Genomic DNA, 24,449 nt, shown 5'->3' with positions numbered 1-24,449 from the left:
AAGTCTTAATGGGGTTTCCTGAGGTTTTTTTTGAGACATCAAGGCAGGAGTACAGTGGCAGGATCACAGCTCACTCCCAGCAGCTGGGACCATAGGAACAAATCACCCCCACCCCACCAGGTTTGTTCATTTTTTGAGACAGATTCTCGCTCTGTCGCCTAGGCTGGAGTGCGGTGACATGATCTCGGCTCACTGCAAGCTCTGTCTCCCGGGTTCACGCCATTCTCCTGCCTCAGCCTCCTGAGTAGCTGGGACTACAGGAGCCCGCTACTGCACCCGGCTAATTTTTTGTATTTTTAGTAGAGATGGGGTTTCACTGTGTTAGCCAGGATGGTCTCGATCTCCTGACCTCGTGATCTGCCCACCTCGGCCTCCCAAAGTGCTGGGATTACAGGCGTGAGTCACCGCACCTGGCCCCCCCCTCCCCTTTTTTTTTTTTAAGTAGAGACGGGGTCTCACTATGTTGCCCAGGCTGGTCCCCAACTCCTGAGCTCAAGCAATTCACCCATCTCGGACTCCCAAAGTGCTAGGATTACAAGTATGAGCCCCTGCACCCAGCCCTGACTTCTGAGATCTTAACGCCCAGACCCCCGTCCTTTCTTAAGCCAACAGGGGCCGTGCCCAGCTAGCTGAGCTGGGACCCAGCTGCCACTCACCCTCCTCATGGGCCACAGAGGCCTGGAGACAGCTTGGGGCCCGGAACACAGACAGCCACACCTTCTCTCTGTTGTCCACATTTCCCTCCAACCGGACCAGGCTTTGAGAAGTTGAGGTGGAGACACGGCCCAGCAGGCCAACCCGCTGAGCCTTGGAGCCACGAAGCTGGGAGGGGGAGGGCAGAGGCCTGAGTGGAGCCTGGCCCATGCCCTGTCCCTGGTCTCTCCCCTCCCTGCCCCAGGCTCAGGAAGGGGCTGGCTGGGGAGGCTGCTGTTGGACCTGTAGGGAACCAAGGGAAGGCACAATACCCACGCCCGATCTCCGGGGCACCAGGTTCCCCACGCCATACCCCTATCTAAGGCCCCCAGTGCCCCATTACAGAAAGCACTTATGAAAATACTCCGGGCCAGGCTCAAGGGCTCACTCCTGTAATCCCAGCACTTTAGGAGGCCAAGGTGGGTGGATCGCTTGGGCCCAGGAGTTTCAGACCAGCCTGGGCCATGTGGCAAAAACCTTGTCTCTACCAAAAATACAAAACCTAGCCAGTCTCATGACAAATAATTTTTTTAATTTTTAAAAATACCCATCTAGGAGTCCATCCCAGCAGCAGCCACCCACAGGGTGGCTTAGAGATGGCTGCTGCCCAGGCCCCACCCAGACACTGACTTAATTGGTTTTGGGGGCCCCAGGCCCTGGCATTTCTAACATTCCCAGTGCCCTGGTGTTTCTGCTACAGCCCAGGCTTTCCGAGTTTGCATGGGAACCACTGCAAAGGTCTAAGCAAGTTCAAGGAGACATGGGCACACCTGGCATAACACCCCAGGCACTGGGCAGTTTACCTAAATCCCTGCAGGTGCCCAGCCTTGGGGGCATGGCAGGGACCCAGGACAGGTGAGTCTAGAATGGGGTGGGAGAGAGGCTCAGAGGCCCCCAAGAGAACACAAGCCTGGAGGAGGCCGTGCAGGGGAGGGAGCCTCAGCTACCCTGTATTCTAGTCCAGACACTGCAGCTAACAAGCTGTGCACCCTTCAGTAAGGGTGTCACCCTCTCTGGACCTTAGCTCCAAGATCTGTAAAATGATACAGAACAATGTTTCACAAAACTTAGCAGGACTTAAGAATGTGTGTGCACATGCGTGTTAAGGGTTGAATTTCATTCCTCAGATAGGGTGAAGCCCTAACCCTCTATACCCGTGAACATGGTGTTATTTGGAAATAGGTTTTTGGCAAAAGTAATCCAGTTGAGGCCACAGTGGATGGAGGCAGGTCACGCACCCAATGAATGCTGTCCCTGTGAGAAGACCACGTGAAGATGCCACCCAGAAGGCAGAAGGCTACCACGTGGGACAGAGGCATGATGCCACCACAGCTATGGGTTGCTGGCAACCACCAGAAGCTAGAGGTCCTATGGAAGAATCTTCCCTAGGACTTTGAGAGGAGTGTGGCCCTGCTGACAGCTTGCTTTTGGACTTCTGGCCTCTAGAACTGTGACACCATACCTGTCTTTTGCATTAAGGCTTCCAGTTGGTGGCAATTTAATACAGTAGTCCTAGGAATCAAATACAGGATGCTTACTAAACATGCAGAAGCATGTCGATCTCTGAGGAGACCAAGTTGGTAATAGGGCTACAGCCCAGGACTCCTATGGAATGTAAGTGAGCACAATGTGATCCTGCCAGGCAGGTGGGGGCAGGGGACGGTCTACAGCAGACCACACGGAGTTGGCCCAGGACGGCTTCCAGCATCTGAGCTCAGCCCCGCTTCGTGTCATTGAAAAGCAAGGGCCATGCCTGCCTCTGTGCAGCCTGGGTGAGTACCTGACCTCCCTGAATCTGTCCCTCATCTGTCCTGGTGCCACTGGGTTGGGGTGAGGAACAAACAAGGCTGGGGAAGCCTTATGACCACTCCACAGACCCCAGAATGGAGCAAGTGAGAAGGGGTCAGAACAGCTGTCCCAAATAAATCGGGGACAGGGAAGCAAGAGGACCGGCCTCTTGCCGAGCATCCGCCATGGGTTCACTCCCAGGGCTCCAGTTCCATCAGGCACGGGGCTTACAGAGCCAGGGGCAGGCAGGGGGCAGGCAGGGGCCTGGCTGGAAACGGGGAAGTGACAGTTGGTCCCGGAGAACAAGAACGTTGGAAGGAGAAACTCCTTTGAAATGGCCACGGCTGCTGAACTCTCAACCCAGAAACGGCATCCTCATCCAGCTCGGATGCCGGGAAGGGAGGGAACTCCCCCTCTCACAAGCACCTGCTACATGCAGATGTTGTACAAATGTGTTTCCTCCTAACGATTCTGCAAGAGAGATGGTATTTGTTCCCATTTGACAGAGGGGAAGACTGAGGCTCAGCAAAGGCAAGTCACAAGGTCAAGTTCACCTGGCCAGGGAGACAGAGGAGGTGGATGGAAACGCCGAGAGAGCACCTGCTACGTCACGTGCCTTGGCTATGCAGGCAGCGGGAACCGGTATCCAGACTCCCAAAAACCACCCTGTGAAATATCTGATCCCCTCCTACAGATGAGGAAACAGATGCTCAGAGAGGTTCCTTCCTGGGATCACCTGGCCAGGTCAGGGCAGAGTAGGTATTGGAGGCCAACTCTGCCCCTTCCTACTTCCCAGGGCTGCTGGGAGGAAGGAGGGGGAGGAGATGGTGCCAATAATGGCTAATAGTAAATACTTACGTAGTGGCTGTTTTCTCTCAGGCACTGCTCTAAGCTGTCTGTGCCTATGAATATATTTAATCCTTGCAATATTAACCCCATGGGAGATAGGGCCAGTACAATTATTATACCCATTTTACAGGGGAGGTCAGGTACTAGGAGGCAGCAGGGCTGGGATTCAAACTTGGGCAGCCCAGCCACTGCCTCTCCGTTATAGGAAGGGCCGGGTGTTGGGACTGTGGAGGAGCTGCTTTAGGCCTGGGGTTCAGCAGGTGTTTCCTCCGACCCAGAGTGAATGCTGGTTTGCGGTTCCTCAGATGGCCACTAGATGGCAGGGCCGCCCAAGCAGTTGGGGGCCTGCTGGCCAGGGAGGAACTGGAGGGAATCCAGGGCATCTTTCCCAGGGACTGTCAGCCCCATCCTGGCCACCGACCTCCAGTGCCCCGGAGAAGTCAGCTGAATGAGGCCTGCTGTGGTTTTGGAGGGTCAAGCTGAGATGCAGGCCGTGGTCTGGGTCTGGTGCGAGGCCCAGGTGGCAGCGGGAACGCAGCAGGAGTCCACCCTGGCCCAGGGTGTGTTCCCCGACGACCAAGAGGGCCTGGGACGAGAGAGTCTAGGTGTCAGGCAGGCACAGGGGACGGCAGCTTCCTCTCTCCCCAGTCCCCTGCACCGACAATGCAGCAGCTGCCACCTCCCAGCCTCCACACCTGTCCCAGCTCACAGCTGACCTCTAAGAAACGCAAATCAGACGCCGTCCCCTAAGGCAAACCGGGCTCTGGCATGGCCTGTGGGCTGCTTTGTTGTCCCAACCTCACTTCCCTTGCTCCCTCTGTAAGGGCTGCCCCGTGTTCCTCAAGGCAGAGTCGTGCCTTAGGCCCCTTCCCTCTGCAGGGCTCACACTCACCAGTGAGGCCCCTTTTGCAACCCCCTGGCCCCTCTCTCTGCCTCATTCCTGCACAGCGTTTACCACACCCTGACCATAGACCATGCATCTCTAGTTTGTTGTATCTTCCTGGCGCCACTGGAGTGCACCACCCAGGAGGCCGGCACCTAGGCTGTCTCTTTCACATCCAGTCCCTGCACCTAGAGCACAGCCTGGCATAGGTGAAACACACAAATGTTTTCTGAATGAACAGAGGAAAAGATAAGGGGTGGGAAACTGGTTTGGGGCCGAATCTGCTCACTGCCCACTCTTGTAAATACTTTTTTTTTTTTTTTTTTTTGAGACAGAGATGTGCTCTGTCACCAGGCTGGAGTGCAATGGCGCGATCTCAGCTCACTGCAACCTCCGCCTCCCAGGTTCAAGCGATTCTCCTACCTCAGCCTCCTGAGTAGCTAGGACTACATGCACGTGCCACCATGCCCAGTTCATTTTTTCTATTTTTAGTAGAGATGAAGTTTCACCATGTTAGCCAGGATGGTCTCGATCTCCTGACCTCGTGATCCACCTGCCTCGGCCTCCCAAAGTGGTGGGATTACAGGGGTGCGCCACCGTGTCCAGCTTGTAAATACTTTTACTGGAATACAGCCATAAGGATTCATTTACATATTGTCTATAGCTGCTTTCACAAGACAGTGGTACAGTTGGTTGTTGGAACAGAGACTGAATGGTTCATAAAGCCTAAAATATTTACTATCTGTCTCTTTACAGAAGAGTATGTGTCCTTGGGATGGAGGGAGGGAGGGAGGGATGGATGGATGGATGGACGGATGAATTGATGTGAGGGAGGGAGGGTTGGAGGATGAATGGATGGAGAGAGAGGGTACGTGGGAGGGCAGATATAGGGGGATGGATGGAAGATAGGAAGGAGGATGGAAGGATGCATGAAGGAATGGATGGATGGGTTGGTGGATGGAAGAACCAATCAACCAGCTACCAATCCCAGGAGGGGAAAGGGGTTGAGGAAAAGGGGTCCCAACACCTCTCCCCTGGGGCAGTGATGACTACAGCAGCTCTAACTTATGTGCCTGGCACCAAGGCTGAGCATTCCTGCATCACGTCTCTCTTAAGTCTCACCATCACTCTACATGCTGGAACCTGCTGCTCCTTCCTCAGATGAAACACCAGAGGCTCAGAGAGAAGATGCGCCCTGCCCAGTCACCCAGCGGGCAAGTGGCAGAGCCACCATGCTGGCGTCTGGCTGTCTCGCTCACACCCCTGCATTCTGCGGGCACCACCCTCCCTGCTGCCCCCTCACCATGGGTCCCTGGTCCTCCAGCTGCCCCCTTCTGCAGGGCAGACTCACCCTGGGCAGGTCACAGAGCCCCACGTGGAAGGAGTGCCGCAGCCAGCGTGCATAGTCAGTCTGTACTTCTCCCCAGAAGCTCTGACGGGTACAAGAGGCCCCGAGGACGTGCTCCAGCGTGGCCTCCACGATGATTTTGTCTGGCTGAGGTGGCCAATGCCTCTGGAATGAGAGGGCCCATGGGTCAGGGGCTCATCACCTAAGAGAATGCCCATGGCCAGCTGCAGCTGGAGACCCTCACCTAGGCAAGAGCATGTGCCAGGAATGTGCCGTCAGAGCTCTCATCAGCCACAGAACCCCCTTACACTCTGGGGCAGGATTTTTTTTTTTTTTTTTTTGAGACAGAGTCTCACTCTGTAGCCCAGGCTGGAGTGCAGTGGCACGATCTTGACTCACTGCAACCTCTACCTCCCAGGTTCAAGCGATTCTCCCACCTCAGCCTCCCAAATAGCTAGGATTACAGGTACACGCCACCATGACTGACTTTTTTCTTTTTTTTTTTTTTTAATTCTTTAGTAGAGATGGGGTTTCGCCATGTTGGCCAGGCTGTTCTCGAACTCCTGACTTCAGGTGATCCCCCCACCTCAGCCTCCCAAAGTGCTGGGATTACAGGTGTGATTCACCATGCCCCGCCCGTGGCAGGATTTCTGCTGTGAGCACTTAGGGGGCCATGCCTAAGAGCCCCGGGAACCAAAGTGGGAGGCCCAGTGGAGGAAGGGGCTTCCAGAGCCAGCTCTCCCCATTTCTCCATGGCCTGGTTCCTGCCCCAGGCTCTGCAGAACAGTGCTCGGCCCCATGAGGAGCCCTATCAGGTAGTGATGCTGGAGGAGACCAGACCTGATACCTCCAGGAACCTGAGCTCCCAATCTCCCTCCGCCCCGTCCTGAGAAGGCCCCTAGCATCCCACCTCCTTCCCCGTCTGTTCCCAGCATCTTGGGCCAGTCCCCTTGCTTTTCTTGTCTTCCAGAGCCCTCACCACATCCCAGTTAGGAAGGGAACCATTTCACAGATGAGAACACTAAGGCTCACAGCAGAGAAGTGAGTTGCCCAGTATCCCGCAAGCACTGGAACCCAGGACCATGTGGTCCCAGAGCCGGACACTCCTATGGCAGGTGGAGCCGCCTGGGGGTTCCCTGCCCAGATGCTGCTCCCCCGACCTCACCTCGTATGTCACGTTCTGCCGCATGCGGTGTTGGCCCCAGGACAGGTCGAGCTGTTCAACGAACACAGCTGGGGTCTGCGTGAAGTTCCCGCAGGCCTGGAGGGTGTTCAGGCCCCAGGTTTCCTGGAGCTGATAGGGAAGAGAATAGGGTACATGACCTGGGGGGCCAGCTGAGAAGCCTGGAGCGAGGGGGAGCCCCACAGTCGGTGCAGCGGTCAGGCCCCACATACCTGCCCCGGGGAGGCGGCCAGGCAGCCGTCCCAGGCGGTGCTGTGTGCTGAGGACCCGCCAGCCCAGGTGAGCTGCAGGGCCGCAGGTTGTCCTCTGTTCCAGGTGAGCTGCACCTGCATTGGGATGGGAGGGCAGTGGTGGGGAAAGGGGGACACGTTGGAGAGAGGAAAGGCTAACGGCGCCCCCACACCCCATCTCTGTTGGGAAATGAGACGCTAGGGAGGATGGAGAAGCTGGTGCCCCTCCGCCAGATATCCCTAGAAGAACTAGGATGGAGGGTGGAGAGACTGCCCTGCCCACCCCCATCTCTGGAAGAGCCCAGAGCCATTCCTGGGCTGGAGATTGAAAGCATTTAAATGAAAAAAAAAAAGGCCTCATCCCCAACACCCAGACTCAGCATTTCCAAAGACAGAAAGCAATCGTGCTCCTCACTGGGGCCTCCAGGGCCAGCATGATCTGTCCCTGTCCATCTGACCTCATCTCCCTGTCACCCATCCCTCCCAGTCACTCTGTTCCCATCTTATTTCCCTTCCAGCCCTCCCTGAAGCACCCGGCTCGTTCCTACCACAGGGCCTTTGCACGGGCTTTTCCTGCTGCCTACAGTGCTGCTCCTCCAGCTTCTCGCAAGCCCAGCTCCTTCCCATCCCGGGGCCGCCTCCCCCATGAGGCCCTCACTGACCACCCACCTTACAGTAGCTGCCCCACCCACCTGCCCAGTCACTCTCAATCTCACATCTTTTTTTTTCTTCTGCGACCGAGTCTCACTCTGTCACCCAGGCTGGAGTGCAGTGGCATGATCTTGGCTCACTGCGACCTTCACCTCCCGGGCTCAAACGATCCTCCCGCCTCAGCCTCCCGAGCAGCTGGGATTGCAGGCACACACCGCCACACCCAGCTAATTTTTATATTTTTAGTAGAGACAGGATTTTGCCATGTTGGCCAGGCCGATCTTGAATTCTTGGCCTCAAGTAATCCACCGGCCTCGGCCTCCCTCAGTGCTGGGATTACAGGCGTGAGCCATTGCGCCCGGCCCCTCTTTACTACTTTACGGTGCTTATCACACCTTCTGATTTTTTAATTCATTCTTTGGCTTGAATTCTGGAGAGCGTCTTTTGCCTGCACACAGCTGGCCTATTGTCCTTCCTTTCACAGATGGAAAAACCTGAGTCTCAGAGAGGTGATAGGAGACACACAACGCCCCCCAGCCAGACTGGGAGCCCAGCTGCCTCAGTCAGTCCCTGAAGCTACCACTAAACAAGCAACTATAAATGATCAATCAGAGACGCCTGTACCTGTTTCCCACATTAAAATGTGAGCTATCCTCAAACACTGCGTGGTATACAGTAGATGCTTAATGAGGTATTGATAAAGGAATGATTGAATGAAGGATCCCAGAGATCCCCAGGCTTCAGGAAGCTGTGATTCTGGAGAAGTCCTTGTCACTGATGAACACACTCTCCTTCTCCTACCGGAGGTGCCCAGCCCCACAGGCTCAGCCAAGTGGCTCCCACCTCCAGCCCCGGCCAAGGGCGCCTGGGACATCCTCACTCACCTGCCGGCTCTGCCTGCCACCCCTGCTCTCAGCAAGGCCACTGGCCTCGGCTTGCCGCCAAGAGAGGTTGAATGGGTGAGCCAGGGCCAGGCGGGCGGCCAGCTCACTCTTCCCCAGCCACAGGGACGAAGAGACCAGCACCTAGGGAGGGAGACAGACTCAGCCAGTGGCCTTGCCCAGACAGGCCGCACTTGTTTCCCACCCTCACAGACCACCTTTCTCCATCGAGGTCAAGGCTGCAAAAGGGCAGGTGGCTTTGAGCAAAAAACCCCATCCCTGTGCAAAGCCCTCGGAGAGCTCAGCCCATTTCACAGAGGAGGAAATCAAGGCTTAGAGAGGAGCAGATGGAGCAAACACAGGACAGAGATGGGACTGGAGATCGCGCTCCTCCTCCACTGTCTTCCCTTAGCTCTGTGGCCCCAGGCAGGTCGCTGCACCTCTAAGATCTTCAATTTCGTCATCTGAACACGGGGCTATTAATAGCGCCGAGCAGATGGGAGGCTGATGTGTGGGTTCACGCACAGAACCTATCACAGGATAAGCATTCGGGGCCTGTTAGCCACCGTCATTGCCGTGGCTGTCAAGGTGTTGTGGGGACCCAGGTCTCCTGCTGCCCTCCCACAGTCCCTTGGGGATGTGGTACAGCCTCATCAGCCCCAGATAAGGCTCCTCAGGCAGGGGAGGGCCCCAAAGACCCCACTCAGCCTGCAGGGTGGAGTTCAGCTCTGCCCCAGGGTCACCTTCCGGCCCTGACACCTACCTGGTCCCTGCCATCCCAGCCGACAACCAGGCCATCCCGGTGGCTGCCTCCCGAATGCTCTGAGGACAGGCGGAGGCTGCAGTGTCGCGGCAGGGGGAGGAGGAGCGGGTGGGTGAGCTCCACTGAGTGGGTGAGGACACACACAAAGGGTAGGGCATGTGAGCTGAGGTCAGCAGCTCCAGGCCCAACGGGGTTCAGGGGACTCAGCTGACGCCACTGCCAGCTCACGCAAGTGGCCACTCGGGGGCCACACAGCCAGATAATTTTCACAAAACTCAGAAGCTACACACTCACTTTGTCACCATTACCACTCGACACCCTGCACTGTCCCTGTGGGAGCCCCGTTACAATGAGACTCTGAGGCTCCTCCAAGAGGTGGCGTCTGCCTCCCCAGCCCTTGAAGCTGGGCTGGCCTCGTGATGTGCTAATAAAATTCAGCGAAGTTGACTGAGCGCCAGTTCGAAGCCCAGGCCTTAGGAGGCCTCACCCCGCTTCCTCCCTTGAAGCCCTGTCGAGCCACATGAGAACAAACCCTGCTAGCCTGTGGGCTGGTGCCACCTGGGGTTGGGGAGAGCCTGGTTTCAGCTCAGGATGTCCTAGCGCAGCTGACAACTAGCCAGCCCCTGGGCAGGCCGGAGAGCCCAGCCAAGGCCAGCAGAGCCGCCCGCTCACCCTACAGCTGATCTGGAACATGAGGAAGACCAAAAAAGCTGCCCAGGTGACCCACAGCCTCGTGAGCAAGGCGCCACGCTTGCTCTATGCCACTGAGTTTCGGAATACTTTGTTACCGTCCTGAATCAGGAGCTGATGGGGGCAGCCACAGCCTCGACAACCTGCATCCTTCTCGGGTGGCCTCGCATGCACAGGTGCCCCGCGCCCCCTCGGAAGCCCCACACCCCATGCCACCGTCTGCTGTCCTGTGCTCTCCTTCCATCTTGGGTGTGACAGGTGGCACCCCATAGCTGAGTCCTCGCAACAGACGGCCTCCGCACTCCGGGTTTTCTTCCTTTGTCCCCCAGGTGAGTCAAGCTGCCCTGACCTCCAGCATCACTTGACCCCATCTCCTGAGGCCCCTGAGCAGCCCTGCTTTCCCAGACCCCACAGCAGGAGGCTGCCCGAGGCCCCTTTGCATGTTGGTGACCTGTGAGCTCTGCACAAAGGGCACCCACCTGTTTGGAGGGTCTGCAGGAGCTGTGCCCAGAGACACTGGCACTGTCTGGTTCTCAGGGCATCACCCAGTCATTGGTTCTGGGGAGGCTGACCACACGCAGGGCTAGAACCCTTTGTTCCTGCCACCTGCTGACCCCACCTGCAACACTGTCACCACTGTGTGGGGCTGCAGGCTGTGTAGCTCACCAAGGGTGGCACGAATAAACACACACACAGAGGCATGCACACACGTGCATGTATACACACACATACACACACGCACACATACACACATGAGCACACAGAATAAACACACACGTGCATGTATACACACACATGCACACATGAGCACACACATACACGCATGCACACTGCCTTGGCTTGCTGGGGACCTGCTCACTTCTTCTGTCTTCCAGGGCACACATGTGGCAAACGTGATGCTGGGAGGATTCCATCAGGCCACCTGGCAAGCCGTGCCTCCAGGCTGGGGTCTGCACTCTGTCTCCACACCTGGCAGGTCGTGGGTCGGGCTCTGCTCTGTGCTCAGGGGGTTCCTCACACAGAAACTGAGTCTTGTGGCTGCACAGGCCACGAATTACAGCCCCTTCCAGGGATGCCTGTTTCTGGAGGACCCCAGGGCTCATGGCTGCTGTCGTTGGCACTACATCAGCACTCACCTCCCCTGGCACCAGAACTGCCCAGGGATGCCACCCCTTCCATGCCCTGGCCCCTTCTCCTTGCCCGGCTGCACTCAGGATAAGCCCCAGCTCCACTCTGTGAGCTGAGACCCTGCACGACCTGGGTCTCCCAGCCCTCCTGCCTCACCTCATCCCTTCTCCCCATTCCAGCCATGCTAGCCTCACTACTGCTGCTCCACACACAAGGCTCATTTCCAGGCGGGGCCTTCCGCCTGAAGTGCCTCTGCTCAGATCTGCCCCTCAGTCAGCTCCTTCTCATCCTTCAGATCTCAGTTCAGAAGTCACCTCCTCCAAGACGCCTTCCCAGACCACCCCACCTAAAGGAGGCCCACACCCCACAAAGACCCTGCTTGCTCTCACAGCCTTTCCCACTCGTGGAAATGGTCATGTTTGATGTTATTTTGCTTATGTGCGTCTTGTTGCTCAATGCCTGTCTCCCTGAGGGGTGACACCTGGGCCATCTTGCTTCCTGATGGACCCCTGGTGCCTAGAATCACACCTGGGATATGCAGGTGCTCAGTCATGGCTTTTTTGAGACTGAGTCTCACTCTGTCACCCAGGCTGGAGTGCAGTGGCTCAATCCTGGCTCTCTGCAACCTCTGCCTCCCAGGTTCAAGTGATTCTTCTGTCTCAGCCTCCCAAGTAGCTGGGATTACAGGCACCCACCACCATGCCCAGCTAATTTTTGTATTTTTAGTAGAGACAGGGTATCACCATGTTGGCCAGGCTGGTCTCAAACTCCTGACCTCAAGTGATCCACCCACCTCGGCCTCCCAAAGTGCTTGGATTACAGGCATGAGCCACCGCGCCTGGCCAGGGATGATTTCTTGAGTGACTGGGCCATCCCTGCCTGCAGCCCCTCACACACTCACCCTGCAGGCTGAGGTTCCTGGCGGGCTTGGGGAAAGGCCCAGAGAGGCTCCCGGTGAGGGCCACCTCCTGGCCATCCCACAGCACCACTTGGCGCAGGACACGGGTCCCATGAGCTCGCTCGTATGTGGTCTGCAGGACCAGCTCCCCGGGAAGAGCGCTGAGCTGGAAAAGAATGATGGCGTCACGGGGGAACCCGACCCATGCTTCTGCCTGGGATGGGAAAGAAGAGAAGCTTGCAGAGGAGGTAAAAGGGAATATTTGCGGATCATTTACAGTTTCCTGCGTGGTTACATATGCAGGGGATCAAAAACCCAAATGCTTCCTAAGGATGAGCAGCTAAGTTAAAGGAGAGGAGTGGGTGAGGGGAGTATGGCCAACAGGAGACAGCACAGAACAGCCACTTCTCAATTCCACGGCCAAGCTGTGTGGCTCTGGGCGTTTTTCAACCTCTCTGAGCCTCAGTTTCCTAGAAAATAGAGGCCAGAAAGTGTCAACCTTTACAAGATGATACAAGTGGTGCACTCAGCCCAGGGCTACACGGTGGAGAGGAGCTTGTAGGAGCCACGCAGTTGGTATTGCGGTTTCTCAATCATGTAGCGAGCAGGTATCATCTCCCAAGCCAGTGCTGAGTGCCTGGCTACAAACCTAGCCAAGACCTGGTCCTGGCCCTTAAGGGGCTCCCAGGGAGATAGTCACAGGACAAAAAAAGATGGGATAAGGTGACAAGGATGGTCACAAGAGACATTCAAGGGAGAAAGGAATGCAGAGAAGCAAGCTTGGGGAGGAGGTGGGGAGGAGCACTCTAGGCAGATGGAAGAGCCTGTGCAAAGGTTTGGAGAGGGACGCCATCCCTGCTGGTGGGTACCACAGTCCGAGGGTGACTTGAGGGCACTGCAGGGGGACTGCTGGGGTGGGGTAGGAAGTTTGCTCTTAAACATCTCTAAAACCTAGCACTACTGCCCCCAGCTTCGTCCACACAGTATTATTGCCCTGCCCCTGTCCATTATGGGGCTTCCTCACTGCTCACTTCTGCCACCTGTAGGTCCCTCCCCACACAGCAGCCAGAGGGATCTGAAATCATCATTTATTTGATCACAGCCTCAAAGGCTTCTAGTAGCAGACAGAACACAATACAAACGCCTCCCTGTGGCCTGACACACCCTGTGTGATCAGACCACCTCCTACCATACCCCACCCACCCAGCTCCAGCCCAGTGGCTCCTTGGCCATTCCTAAAACACGCAAACCCATCCCTGCCCCAGGCCCTTTGCATGTCTTGTTCCCTTTGCCTGGAATACTCTTTTTAAAAAATGTATTTTAGATTCATGGGGTCAGTGTGCATGTTTGTTACCTAGGTATATTGTGTAATGGTGGGGACTGGGCTTCTAGCGTCCCTGTCACCCAAATATTGAACATCATACCCAGCAGGTAATTTTTCAACCCTCGGCTCCCTCTCACCCTCCTCCCTTTTGGATCCCTTAGTGTTTACTGTTTCCATCTTTATGTCCATGTGTATTCAATGTTTAGCTCCTGCTTACAAGTGAGAACATGCCATGTTGGGTTTTCCGTTTCTGAGCTAGTTCACTTAGGATAATTGCATCCCTACTGCTGCAAAGGACAGAATTTCATTCTTTTTTATGACTGTGTAGTATTCCACGGTGTATATATACCACAGTCTCTTTACCTGCCTCGAATGCCCCTCCCCCAGAGATTTCTTTTTTCTTTTCTTCTTTTTGAGATGGAGTTTCACTCTTGTTACCCAGGCCGGAGTGCCACAGTGCAATCTCGGCTCACTGCAACCTCCACATCCTGGGTTCAAGCAATTCTCCTGCCTCAGCCTCCAAAATAGCTGGGATTATAGGCATGTGCCACCACGCCTGGCTAATTCTGTATTTTTAGTAGAGATGGAGTTTCCCCATGTTGGCCATGCTGGTCTCGAACTCCTGACCTCAGGTCATCCACCCGCCTCGGCCTCCCAAAGTGCTGGGATTACAGGCGCAAGCCACCATGCCTGGCCTTCCCCCGGATTTTCAAACGGCTGGTGCTTATCATCCACCACTAGCTCACGTGTCGTCTCTTCAGTGGGGCCTTTCCTGGCCACCTAATCTAAATAAGCTCCCTGGTCACTCTCAGTCACTTCAGTACGTTTTCTCCATATCATAGCACTATATGGCATATTTCATTTGTGTGATTTTGGGGAGTCAATCTCCCCCGCTAGAGTGGACACTTGATGAGAGGAAGGATTGATCAGTTCTGTTTTAGGTCACACCCCAGCTTCTGAAATAGTGCCTGGCACCTAGTAGATGCTCCATAAACCAAGCAATAAATCCAGCTCAATAAATCCAGCACATTTTGTCCATTTCACAGCCTTGTCTGTCCTTCCTCCCAGGAACCAGGACACTAGGACAATTTTTCTTTTCTCAAAGGGCTGTCCCAGAGGCCCCCCACCCCAGCATGCTCCGGCCCTGGGCTGACCTCCACACACCTGCAGAAAGGTCTGTTCCAGTTTGATGAAGTTGGTGAGACCGGCCTTAGCAGCTACCTGCTGGGTGCTGATGTGAAAATGACGCTCCTCCACGCCCAAGGTGAACATGCTCTGAACCTCACCCTTGGGGTAGTGTAGCTGAGTCAGAGAAAAAAAAAAAAAAAAAAACACATGATAAAGCTCATCATCAGGGCTCTGATGGAACATTCCAGGAGATGCTGGCTCTAGGCCGAGGGCTCTGCCTCCCAAAGTCCCAGGCCCAAGAGACCCACACCTCCCTGGGCTGGATGAACTTTGATGATGCGAGCGTTTGGAGCCTCAGGTTAGGCCATCAAGTGTGGCCATGGCAACTACCTCCTCATGCCCTCCCTGCTATAACATTAACTTGAAAATATCTACCAGCCTGGCACCAGCAGCCAAGAATTCTAGTTGTAGTACTGTTGCAGACAGCAGGGGGCAGTCTAGCAGAAATAACTATGCTGGGGGGCGTCTCAGCATCAAACACAACAGAATTCCAAGTGTGGACCTACCACTGAGAGGTGAGTGATCTCCAGCTAGTTCCTTAACCATCCAAGCCTTCTAATCCAAAAACAGGGATAAGGACACCTATTTTATTATGAGTTGTTGTGAAAATTGTATGAAATAATGTGCTAACTTCCAGGTTGGCTGAAAAGCAGAATCACTGGAGGGGGAACTTACCAAAAATATAGATTCTGGGCTCCCACTTAAAACCTACAAAAATGGAGTCTCTGGGAAGATGTTCAAGAGCCGTTTTTTTTTGTTTGTTTGTTTGTTTGTTTTTTGAGAAGGAGTCTTGCTCTGTTGCCCAGGCTGAAGTGCAGTGGCACGATCTCGGCTCACTGCAACTTCTGCCTCCCGGGTTCAAATGATTTTTCTGCCTCAGCCTCCTGAGTAGCTAAGATTACAGGCATGTGCCACCATGCCCAGCTAATTTTTGTATTTTTAGTAGAGATGGCCACCATGTTGGCCAGGCCAGTCTCAAGCTCCTGACCTCAGGTGACCTGCCCACCTCGGCCTCCCAAAGTGCTGGATTACGGGTGTGAGCCACCATACCCAGCCAAGAGCTGGTATTTTTAAGGAGCTCACTAGATGCGTCATTACGTTAGTGATACCCCTTGTCAAAAATGTTCAACCTGAATCTTATCTTCAACAAACAATCAGACAAATCCACATTAGGAGGATGTTTTGCAAAATAACTTCCTGGACACTTCAAAATTGTCAGGGCAGGAATTTTTTTTTCTTTTTTTTAAAGACAGGGACAGGATCTGTCTGCTCTGTCATCCAGGCTAGAGTGTGCAGTGGTGTGAACACAGCTCACTGCAGCCTCAACCTCCTGGGCTCAAGCAATTCTTCCATACGTCAGCCTCCCTGGTAGCTGAGATACAGGTACACACCACCGTAACTGGCTAATTTTTAAATTTTTTGTAGAGATGGGGTCTCCCTAGGTTGCAGGCTGTCTTGAACTCCTGAACTCTAACAGTTCTCCTTCCTCGGCCTCCCAAAGTGTTGGGATGATAAGTGTGAACCACTGCATCCAGTTGGGACTTTTCTTTAAGGTGGTTAATGATAATAAAATGTTTAGGGGGAATTATATCTGCAACTTACTTTGAAATATATCCAAAAATAAGATGGATGGATAGAGAGCTATGTGATTATGTGAAATAAAATAAATGTGGGTATTCATTGTAAAACCACTTCAATTTTTTAGTGTCTAAAACATTGTATAATAAAATGTTGGGGGGCCAGATGCAGTGACTCATGCCTGTAATCCCAGCACTTTGGGAGGCTGAGGTGGGTGGATCATTTGAGGTCAGGAGTTCGAGACCAGCCTGGCCAATGTGGCGAAACCCCATCTCCACTAAAAATACAAAAATTAGCCAGGCATGGTACTGCATGCCTGTAATCCCAGCTACTCAGGAGGCTGAGGCAGGAGAATTGCATAAACCCAGGGGGCGGAGGTTGCAGTGAGGCAAGATCGCACCACTGCACTCCAGCCTGGGTGACAGAGTGAAATTTCATCTCAAAAAAAGCAAAAATAAATAAATAAATAAATAAATAAAACATTGGGTAAGGAAAGGTAGGGTGTAGAAGGAGAATATTCTAGATCAGGAATTGGCTTTTGGGTCAAATTTGGCCCACAACCTGATTTTATAAAAAGTTTTATTGTAACAGCCATGTCTATTCACTTACATATCGTCTATAGCTGCTTTTGTGTTACAGTGACAATTCTGATGAGTTGTAACAGGGACCATAAGGCCTGCAACCCCCACAATATTTTACTTTACAATAAAAGTTTGTAGACCTCTGTTCTAGATTAAGAAAATTAAAAAGACACGGCAACTACGCATGCTGTGTGATCTTGGCCTGCATCCCAGATTTAAAACAAAACAAAACAGTTTTTTGAAAGAACATTAGTGGGAAAGCTGGGAAATTGTATATGGGCTGTACATTAAACGAAGGTATTACTTCAACATTCAGTTTCCTGAATGTTGTAATTACTGTGTTAAATCACACAGTATTTCCTGTGTTACAGGAAATAGTTGAAGTATTTCAGAGTAAAAAGGTGATGTCTTCAGAAACATCTCTATATTAATTCTTAACGATACAGAAAAAATGTGTGTCTGATGATACAAATTTATGTAACATAGATAAGAAAGATGGAAAGATATTAACAAATGGTCAATGTTCACTGTCCTACAGTAGCTTTTATATAGTTTGAAATGACTCAAAATAAAACTTGGGAAAAAAACTAAGAAGCTCCCGGAATGGAGCCAGGTGTGGTGGTACCACCTGTAGTCCCAGCTACCCCGGAGGCTGAGGCAGGAGGATCACTTGCACCCAGGAGTTTGAGGCTGCAGTGAGCTATGATCACATCACCACACTCCAGCCTGGGTGACAGAGCAAGACCCTGTCTCAAAAAGAAATTTTAAAAATTAAAAATAAAAAATAAGGCTGGGCACGGTGGCTCACGCCTGTAATCCCAACACTTTGGGAGGCCGAGGTGGGTGGATCATTTGAGGTCAGGAGTTTGCGACCAGCCTGGATATCACGGTGAAACCCCGTCTCTACCAAAAATACAAAAATTAGCCAGGCGTGGTGGTGCACGCCTGTAATTCCAGCTACTCAGGAGGCTGGGGCGGGAGAATCGCTTGAACCGGGGAGGCGGAGGTTGCAGTGAGCTGAAATTGTGCCACTGCACTCCAGCCTGGGCGACAGAGAGAGACTCTGTCTCAAAAAATAAATAAATAAAATAAACAGATAAATAAAGAAGTTCCCTGAATGACTGTGCAGTTGTAGCGAAGTTTGAGGAACTCCAAAATCATGTGTAAATGCGGTAGGGGACCCAGCACATAGCGCATGCTCTGTAGACAAAGGTGGCCTGGGCCAGGGCTGGGAGAATGCCTACCAAAACATGGTGGCTGGTAGGAAAATGAAGTGACCAGTTGCACATGTGACCATTCATGCATGCACTCACCTATTCATGCCCTATTTTTTTACTGAACAACTACTGTGTGCTGGGCCCTGTGCCAGGCACTAGGCATGCCCTCCAGGAGCTCCGGATTTGGGCACAGACAATAACAGCTCAGAGGGACAGAGGAACCTGGCCTAAGACTACTGGGCCCTCTGTCCACTCCTACGACCCCCGAGTCCTGCATTGCAGGGCAGAGATGGGGGTGACGCTGGCTCAGCTCCAAAGGGCTGTGTCATCTGCTCCAACTTCTATAAGTGTGCCAGGCTGGTGAGGCAATGTCAGACGCCAGGCACTGGGTGAGGAGGCCTCCCCCATCTCCTGAAGGGCTTGTGGGCCTGAATGGGGGCCATGGGGGCTGGCCCAGGAATGTAAACGTGGGTATGTGTGGGAAAGCAGGAGCCAGGGGTTTCCGAGGGTTGCCCACTGGAGCCTGCTGCAGGCTGGGGAACAGATGTGCATGCGTTAACACTCCCCAGAGGGGCCTGACCCCCTCCTGCCTCGGGCTGGGCATCTGGAACCAGTTAGGAGCCAGGCAGCTGGGGCACAGTTACCTTAGCTGAGGCCGAGGCTGAGCTGGGGCAGAGACCCAGGAGGGAGGGGAGGCGATGCCGGCCTGAGAACAGCAGCTCTTTGCTACAAGGAAGGAAAGAGAAGGCCTGAAGCTGGCGAGACAGCACCTTGTCCAGTGCCCCCAGGGCCAGGTCGAGACCAAGGTGACTTCCCCGAGAGAGAGTCAGAGAGCCAGGATCACATCAGTGGCCCACCGCAGGCCTATTCACACACCCTGAGGCCCAAGGGCCATACGGTGCCCTGGTTAGGGCTGTACTCTGGAGCCAAGTTACCTGGATTTGAGTCCAGGCTTGGCCTCTGCCTAGCTCTGGCACCAGGGGCAAGCTTCTTGGTTGCCCCTCTCTGAGCCTCAGTTTCCCCTCTCTGAGCCTCAGTTTCCCCATTGGTATCAAGGGTTAAACATGCCTCTGGGCTTCAAGCCTTCCATGAGTCCATCAATGAGTTTTCTTGGGTTGGTCCCATGGGAGCCGCAGCAGGGCCTGGACAGCAGAATTTTAACCCCCTGACTCCCTCCCAGGGATCCTCCTCACATAGCACCCCTCCCCTCACTCCTCCAGGCCAGGGTGGTTAGAGTCTCCACGTTTTTCTCTCTTTTTTTTTTTTCCTTCTTCACTAGAGACAGGGTCTTTCTCCGTCACCCAGGCTGGAGTGCAGTGGTGCCATCTCTGCTCACTGCAGCCTCGATCTCCCAGACCCAAGTGATCCTCCTGCCTCAGCCTCCTAAGCAGTTGGGACTACAAGCGTGCGTCACCATACCAGGCTCATTTTTAAGATTTTTTGTAGCAATGGGGATCTCACTATGTTGCCCAGGTTGGCCTCAAGCTTCTGGGCTTAAGCAATCCGCCCACCTCGACCTCCCAAAGCACTGGGATTACAGGTGGGAGCCGCTGTGCCAGGCCTGTCTCCCCTGTTGCTAACTCCAGGGTGCCACACCCTCCTGTCAGGTTCCTCTCCACCTCCATGTCTCAGCCTTGACATCGTGGCTCATGGACTTCACAGTCGTGGGTGTGTCCTGGGCACTGTAAGATGCTTAGCAGCATCCGTGGCCTCTATACACTGATCTCAGTGTCCCCCTCCCCAGTGTAGCAACCAGAAATTCCCCAGACTTTGCTGAAAGTCCCTGGGGGGAAACTCACCCCTAGGTGACAACCACTGGTCTACCCCTTCAACAAGTGGCTTACTCACCCCCTCCCTCACTGCTGAGACCTGAGCGCTAGAGCCTGGCTGGTGGCCACTGACTTAGTACACACGTAAGAGCACCAAGCACCTCATCAGGCCCCCAGCCCTAAGGGCAGTAATAGTTACTAATAAGTGTTTGGGGCCTGGGATGCACTTAGTTTCTGAGACTGAGAACTCATCAGTGCCCTGCCTGGAGAGGCTGAGGGATTTTTATAGCTGTGTGACGCTGGAAAAGTCGCGTGGCCTCTCTGAGCCTCCCCGCCCGTATTTATGCAGCAGTGCTGAGCAGAGGATTGAGAGGTGCTGTGTCCAGCGATGGTGCACAGTAGGTGCCCAGTCAACGGTTCCTCCCCCTGACTCCTCTCCTCCTGGGGAACCCCCTCACCTGACTGCCTGGTTCTGGCCACGGACGTCAAAGACCAAGGTGGCCTGAGAATCACAGGTCAGCTGCAGTGAGGAGCTCATCTCTTCTGCCTCCCAGAGTCCTTGGAACACGAGCTGAGGAGGGAGCAGGCTGTGAGATGTGCGGGTGTAGACAGCCTGAGGAGCCTCACAGGCCAGGTGGGGACCCCAGCCAAACTCTACAGCCCAGCACATCCCTGTCCCCAAGCCCAGCATGGCCTGGCTCATCCAACACTCTCCCAGGTGCTGAGGATGCAGGGCCGGGGTCAGCCCCTATTGCAGCTCAGGTTGGCGGTACCCACCGAGGGACCCCAAAGGACAGCTGCAGCCCAGACGTCAGCAAAGATTGTGCTCCCGGGAGGGCTCCCTGTCACCTGACCTCGAGGCCAGCAAAGGGTTTAGATGAAGTCAAGGGCACGGGGTATCCAGTCTACTCAGTTGTGGGGTACAGGGCTGAGATCCTTTGCAGGAGCGGTGACATCCTGGCCCCCTGACCCCCGGGGAGCTGCTCCCTCCTCCCACAGCAGAGTGGACTAGGGCAGGGGTTGCTGGGTAACCTGAAACAGGAGGGTGCGAAAGAAGCACTGGCGCCTGGCTCTGGAATATGCTCTGTGGCTCTTGGAGAAAGAGGGCCCAGCCAAGCAGGACGAGTTCATGCCAAGTGACAGTGATCAGGGCATGACCCCATGTGGGTTCCTCTTCACCGAGGCAGGAGGACACCGTGAGGAAGGGCCTGGGTGCCAAGTCTGAGTCCCTATTTTGCTGCTAACTTGCTAGGTGACCTTGGGCGAGTCACCCACACTCTCACGTGTGACCCAGAGATGATGATGATGGACGATGATAATAATCATTGTCACGCCATCAGCATCTTCATCTTCGCCTTCATCACAGCAGGTGCTTAAGCATCTACTCAGGCATTAATGGAATGAACTCACTCGATCCTCACAACCTGCGTATTATAGGTAATATCATCCCCGTTTTGCAGATGAGGAGATGAGGCCACAGACAGGTGAAGGAATTTGCCCAAGGCCACACAGCTGGCAAGCAGCAGAGCTGGGATCTGAACACCGGAGAGGGCCTTGGTAAGGACGGTGCCATCCTGCCTCTCTCTGGGGTGTGAGGAGGATGAGACTAACGAACTCCCATAAACCCTCTGAAGGGGGCTGTGCATGGTACAGGTGCTTGACAAGCAGGAGCTTTAATTCTGACCCAAGACCGCAGGGCAGAAGGATGCAGGGCAGGAGCCAGACAAGGCTCCAGGGCACCCCTCCACACCAGCCGTGTGATTGGAAATGCAAAGACTGCTCAGCAGACCTGGTTATAGCGATTATGAATGAAGTCTTTGTAAATTGTCAAGTACTGGGGAGACCCAAGGCCTGGTCCTCCCCACCCACCCTGCACACAGCGGGTCCTCTGCACACCAGGAATTGGACAGAGGGGACAGAATTTGGAGGGAGGTCCTGCCCCATCCACTCCTTACCTGGCTGGTGAAGGGCAGGCCCAGCCTCTGGAGAGCAGGCACCGCATGGCTGGCATTGGCCACCAGCTGCAGTGGGCCACGCCGTGGCCGAGCCACCAGGGCTGCCAGGTCCACGCTGACTCCACTGTCCCCACCATGGAGGGCCAGCCTGGCCTGGGTCTGGGTCTCTAGAGACAGAGAATGGCATGGGCTACTGAAGACAGGTCCACCTCCCTTCCCAGCCCAGGAACACACCAGACTACAGGAGAGGACATGCCCTGTGGCCCTCAAACACAGCACCAGCAGGAAAGGGCAAGGCTGCCACAGCGTGGGTGCTGGGTGGGGTCAACCCCTTTGAGCCTCCTTGACATCATCTGTCATAATTTGTCCCTAAGGATCTAGGCCTGGGTGGCTCCTTCTGTCATTGAAGTTGAAGTTGCTGAAATGACACCTCCTCCAAGAAGCCTCCCTTGACTGCCCATCTGAAGTCCCTCCCAATCCTTTGCTGCCAGACATCCTCCATCCCATCTCCCTGGAGTGTGGTTTCCAGCACAACCTGAAATGATCTCGCTCACTTACTTACTAGGTTCCTGCTCCTGAAACTCTCACCCCACCAGAAGGTCAGTGCCTGGGGGCAGGATTTCCCTTAGGACAGCTCCTGACACACAGCGGGGGTGCAGTGAGTGCTTTCTGAATGACTGCGGGATGAAAGGCTTCTCTGCAGGGATTCCTGAGGATTATGGAGGGGTAGCCTGCCGAGGAATCAGCATGAGGTCTGCTCTCCACAAATGGCCACTGCGGCCACTGACATCTACCTGCAGCCACCTGGCCCTGGCTGGAGGGTCCCGTCCTTCCCATCACCCCCTGCAGAACAGGAGATTTTGGCTCACAGTTAGGAGTTTCTTCTTTGACTTCAACTCCCTTTGCTATACAGAGAAACTCATCGGGTCCGGGAGCCCTAGAGCAAACAGATGGCGCCGACTCTATGTCAGATGCCAGGTTCCCGTGGGGTGCAGCTCATGGCTCAGGCCCAGGTGACACTCAGCCAGGCTCCAGCACCTCCCATCTGGCCAGCAGGGTGGACGAGCTCTGCAGCTCTGAGCCTCGACTTCCTTATCTATGAGGTAGGCACAGCCCGCCCGCCTCAAGGGACAGCGTCCAGAGTGAATGGGGTAACACACGGGAGAGGACCACTTGTGGGACATGCAGGAGGCCTCAGGAAATGCTTCCTTCCTTCCTCGTTCAACATTCAACCACATGTACCTACTATGTGCAGGGCACGAGGAGACAGGGGACACAATCCCCACACCTGGGAGCACCCGGCTGTCAGACACACCAAGAATGTTAACGACAGGCAGAGAGCGTCCCCGGGAGGTGGGGACAGCAGACTGTGGACAGCAGTGGGAGAAGGGAGAGGTCACTCTTGGCTGGGGGCAGCCATATCAGGCATCCTGGGTCCAGAACTAGAGCGGCGTGGAGGTGGTCATCCAGAATGGCCTCCCCTCACTCGGCTGTCATGTCCCTAACAAACCCTGAGGTCAACTCAGACTGGGGACAATTTCCCCATGTGATCCTGTCCTCTGTTCACCCCTCAGGAGGCTGAGGGCCAAAAATAAAGTGGTTTTTTTTTTTTTTTTTTTTTTTTTGTGACGGAGTCTCACTCTGTCACACACGCTGGAATGCAGTGGCGCGATCTCCACTCACTGCAAGCTCTGCCTTCCAGGTTCACGTCATTCTCCTGCCTCAGCCTCCTGAGTAGCTGGGACTACAGGCGTGTGCCACCACGCCCGGCTAATTTTTTGTATTTTTAGTAGAGACGGGGTTTCACCATGTTAGCCAGGATGGTCTCGATCTCCTGACCTCCTGATCCGCCTGCCTTGGCCTCCCAAAGTGTTGTTTATTTTTTTGAGACAGAGTTTCACTCTGTCACCCAGGCTGGAGTGCAGTGGTGTGATCTCGGCTCACTGCAACCTCTGCCTCCCGGGTTCAAGTGATTCTTGTGCCTCAGGCTCCTGAATAGCTGGGACTACAGGCATGCACCACCATGCTCAGCTAATTTTTTTTGTAGAGACAGGCTTTCACCATGTTGGCCAGGCTAGTCTCGAACTCCTGACCTCAAATGATCCACCCGCCTAGGCCTCCCAAAGTGCTAGGATTACAGGCATGAGCCATTGCACCCGGCCCCCAAAATAAAAAAATTTGAGGCCAACAGAAGGACTCCCCTAGGGGACTGGGGAGTTCCCGGGGTCCTGAATGGTCAAGAGCCAAGTCTCCATAATCTATATGGGGGTCAGAGGATGGCTCTGGGTTCAATCCTCACTCCGTCATTACCAGCTGTGTGGCCTGGACCAGGTGACTCAACCTCTCTGAGCCTCCATTCCTCATCTGCAGAATGGGAATGGTGTTCCTAACCCTACCTCATAGGTTTGTTTACGCACCCATTCAATACCTACTATGTACCCTACGGCGAAGCAGACAAAAATCCTCCCTGCCCTCACGGAGCACACATTCTGGTGATTCTAGCATAGAAAGAATGAGAAACAAAGGTATTTGTATGCTACACAGTGTGTTCAAATGACAGAGCTGGGGAGAGAGATGGGAGGGGATGGGAAGAGATGGGGAGGTGGAAAAGAGAGGCCTCCCTGAGATGCCAATGGAAAAATACCTAAGGGAGGTGAGGGAGCCAGGCAGGCGTGTGGGAGAGACACATTCCAGGCAGCAGGATCAGCCCGTGCCAAGGTCCTGGGGCCGCAGCAAGCCTGGCGTGTTGAAGAATAGCAAGGAGTGGAACGAGTAGGGCTGGGGGCTGGGAGAGGAGGTCAGATGGGGGAAGGGTGTGGATTCTGATGGCTCATAGGCCCCTCTAAGAGCTT

The 24,449-nt window shown here is 54.4% G+C and overlaps 1 protein-coding gene across 2 annotated transcripts in view; it reads right to left on the bottom strand.

Annotated features, from left to right (window-relative positions):
- Positions 1-24,449, bottom strand: part of LOC129016092 (uncharacterized) — a 154,777-nt gene that overhangs the window by 20,677 nt on the left and 109,651 nt on the right. For both annotated transcript variants that reach the window (XM_054454967.2, XM_054454968.2), the window contains 12 exons: positions 21,598-21,764; positions 20,101-20,213; positions 18,518-18,599; positions 14,474-14,611; positions 11,989-12,151; positions 9,270-9,391; positions 8,510-8,650; positions 6,957-7,070; positions 6,727-6,855; positions 5,565-5,726; positions 3,752-3,916; positions 657-822 (listed from right to left, as the gene is read on the bottom strand). In XM_054454967.2, the coding sequence (XP_054310942.2) occupies positions 657-822; positions 3,752-3,916; positions 5,565-5,726; positions 6,727-6,855; positions 6,957-7,070; positions 8,510-8,650; positions 9,270-9,391; positions 11,989-12,151; positions 14,474-14,611; positions 18,518-18,599; positions 20,101-20,213; positions 21,598-21,764 (1,662 nt within the window). The remainder of the gene's footprint in view (positions 1-656; positions 823-3,751; positions 3,917-5,564; positions 5,727-6,726; positions 6,856-6,956; positions 7,071-8,509; positions 8,651-9,269; positions 9,392-11,988; positions 12,152-14,473; positions 14,612-18,517; positions 18,600-20,100; positions 20,214-21,597; positions 21,765-24,449) is intronic.

Source organism: Pongo pygmaeus, chromosome 18, assembly GCF_028885625.2.
Source record: "Pongo pygmaeus isolate AG05252 chromosome 18, NHGRI_mPonPyg2-v2.0_pri, whole genome shotgun sequence".
NCBI classification, from domain to species: domain Eukaryota; kingdom Metazoa; phylum Chordata; class Mammalia; order Primates; family Hominidae; genus Pongo; species Pongo pygmaeus.
The sequence above is the reverse complement of the archived record's forward strand: the minus strand, read 5'-3'. Positions and strand labels throughout refer to the sequence as shown.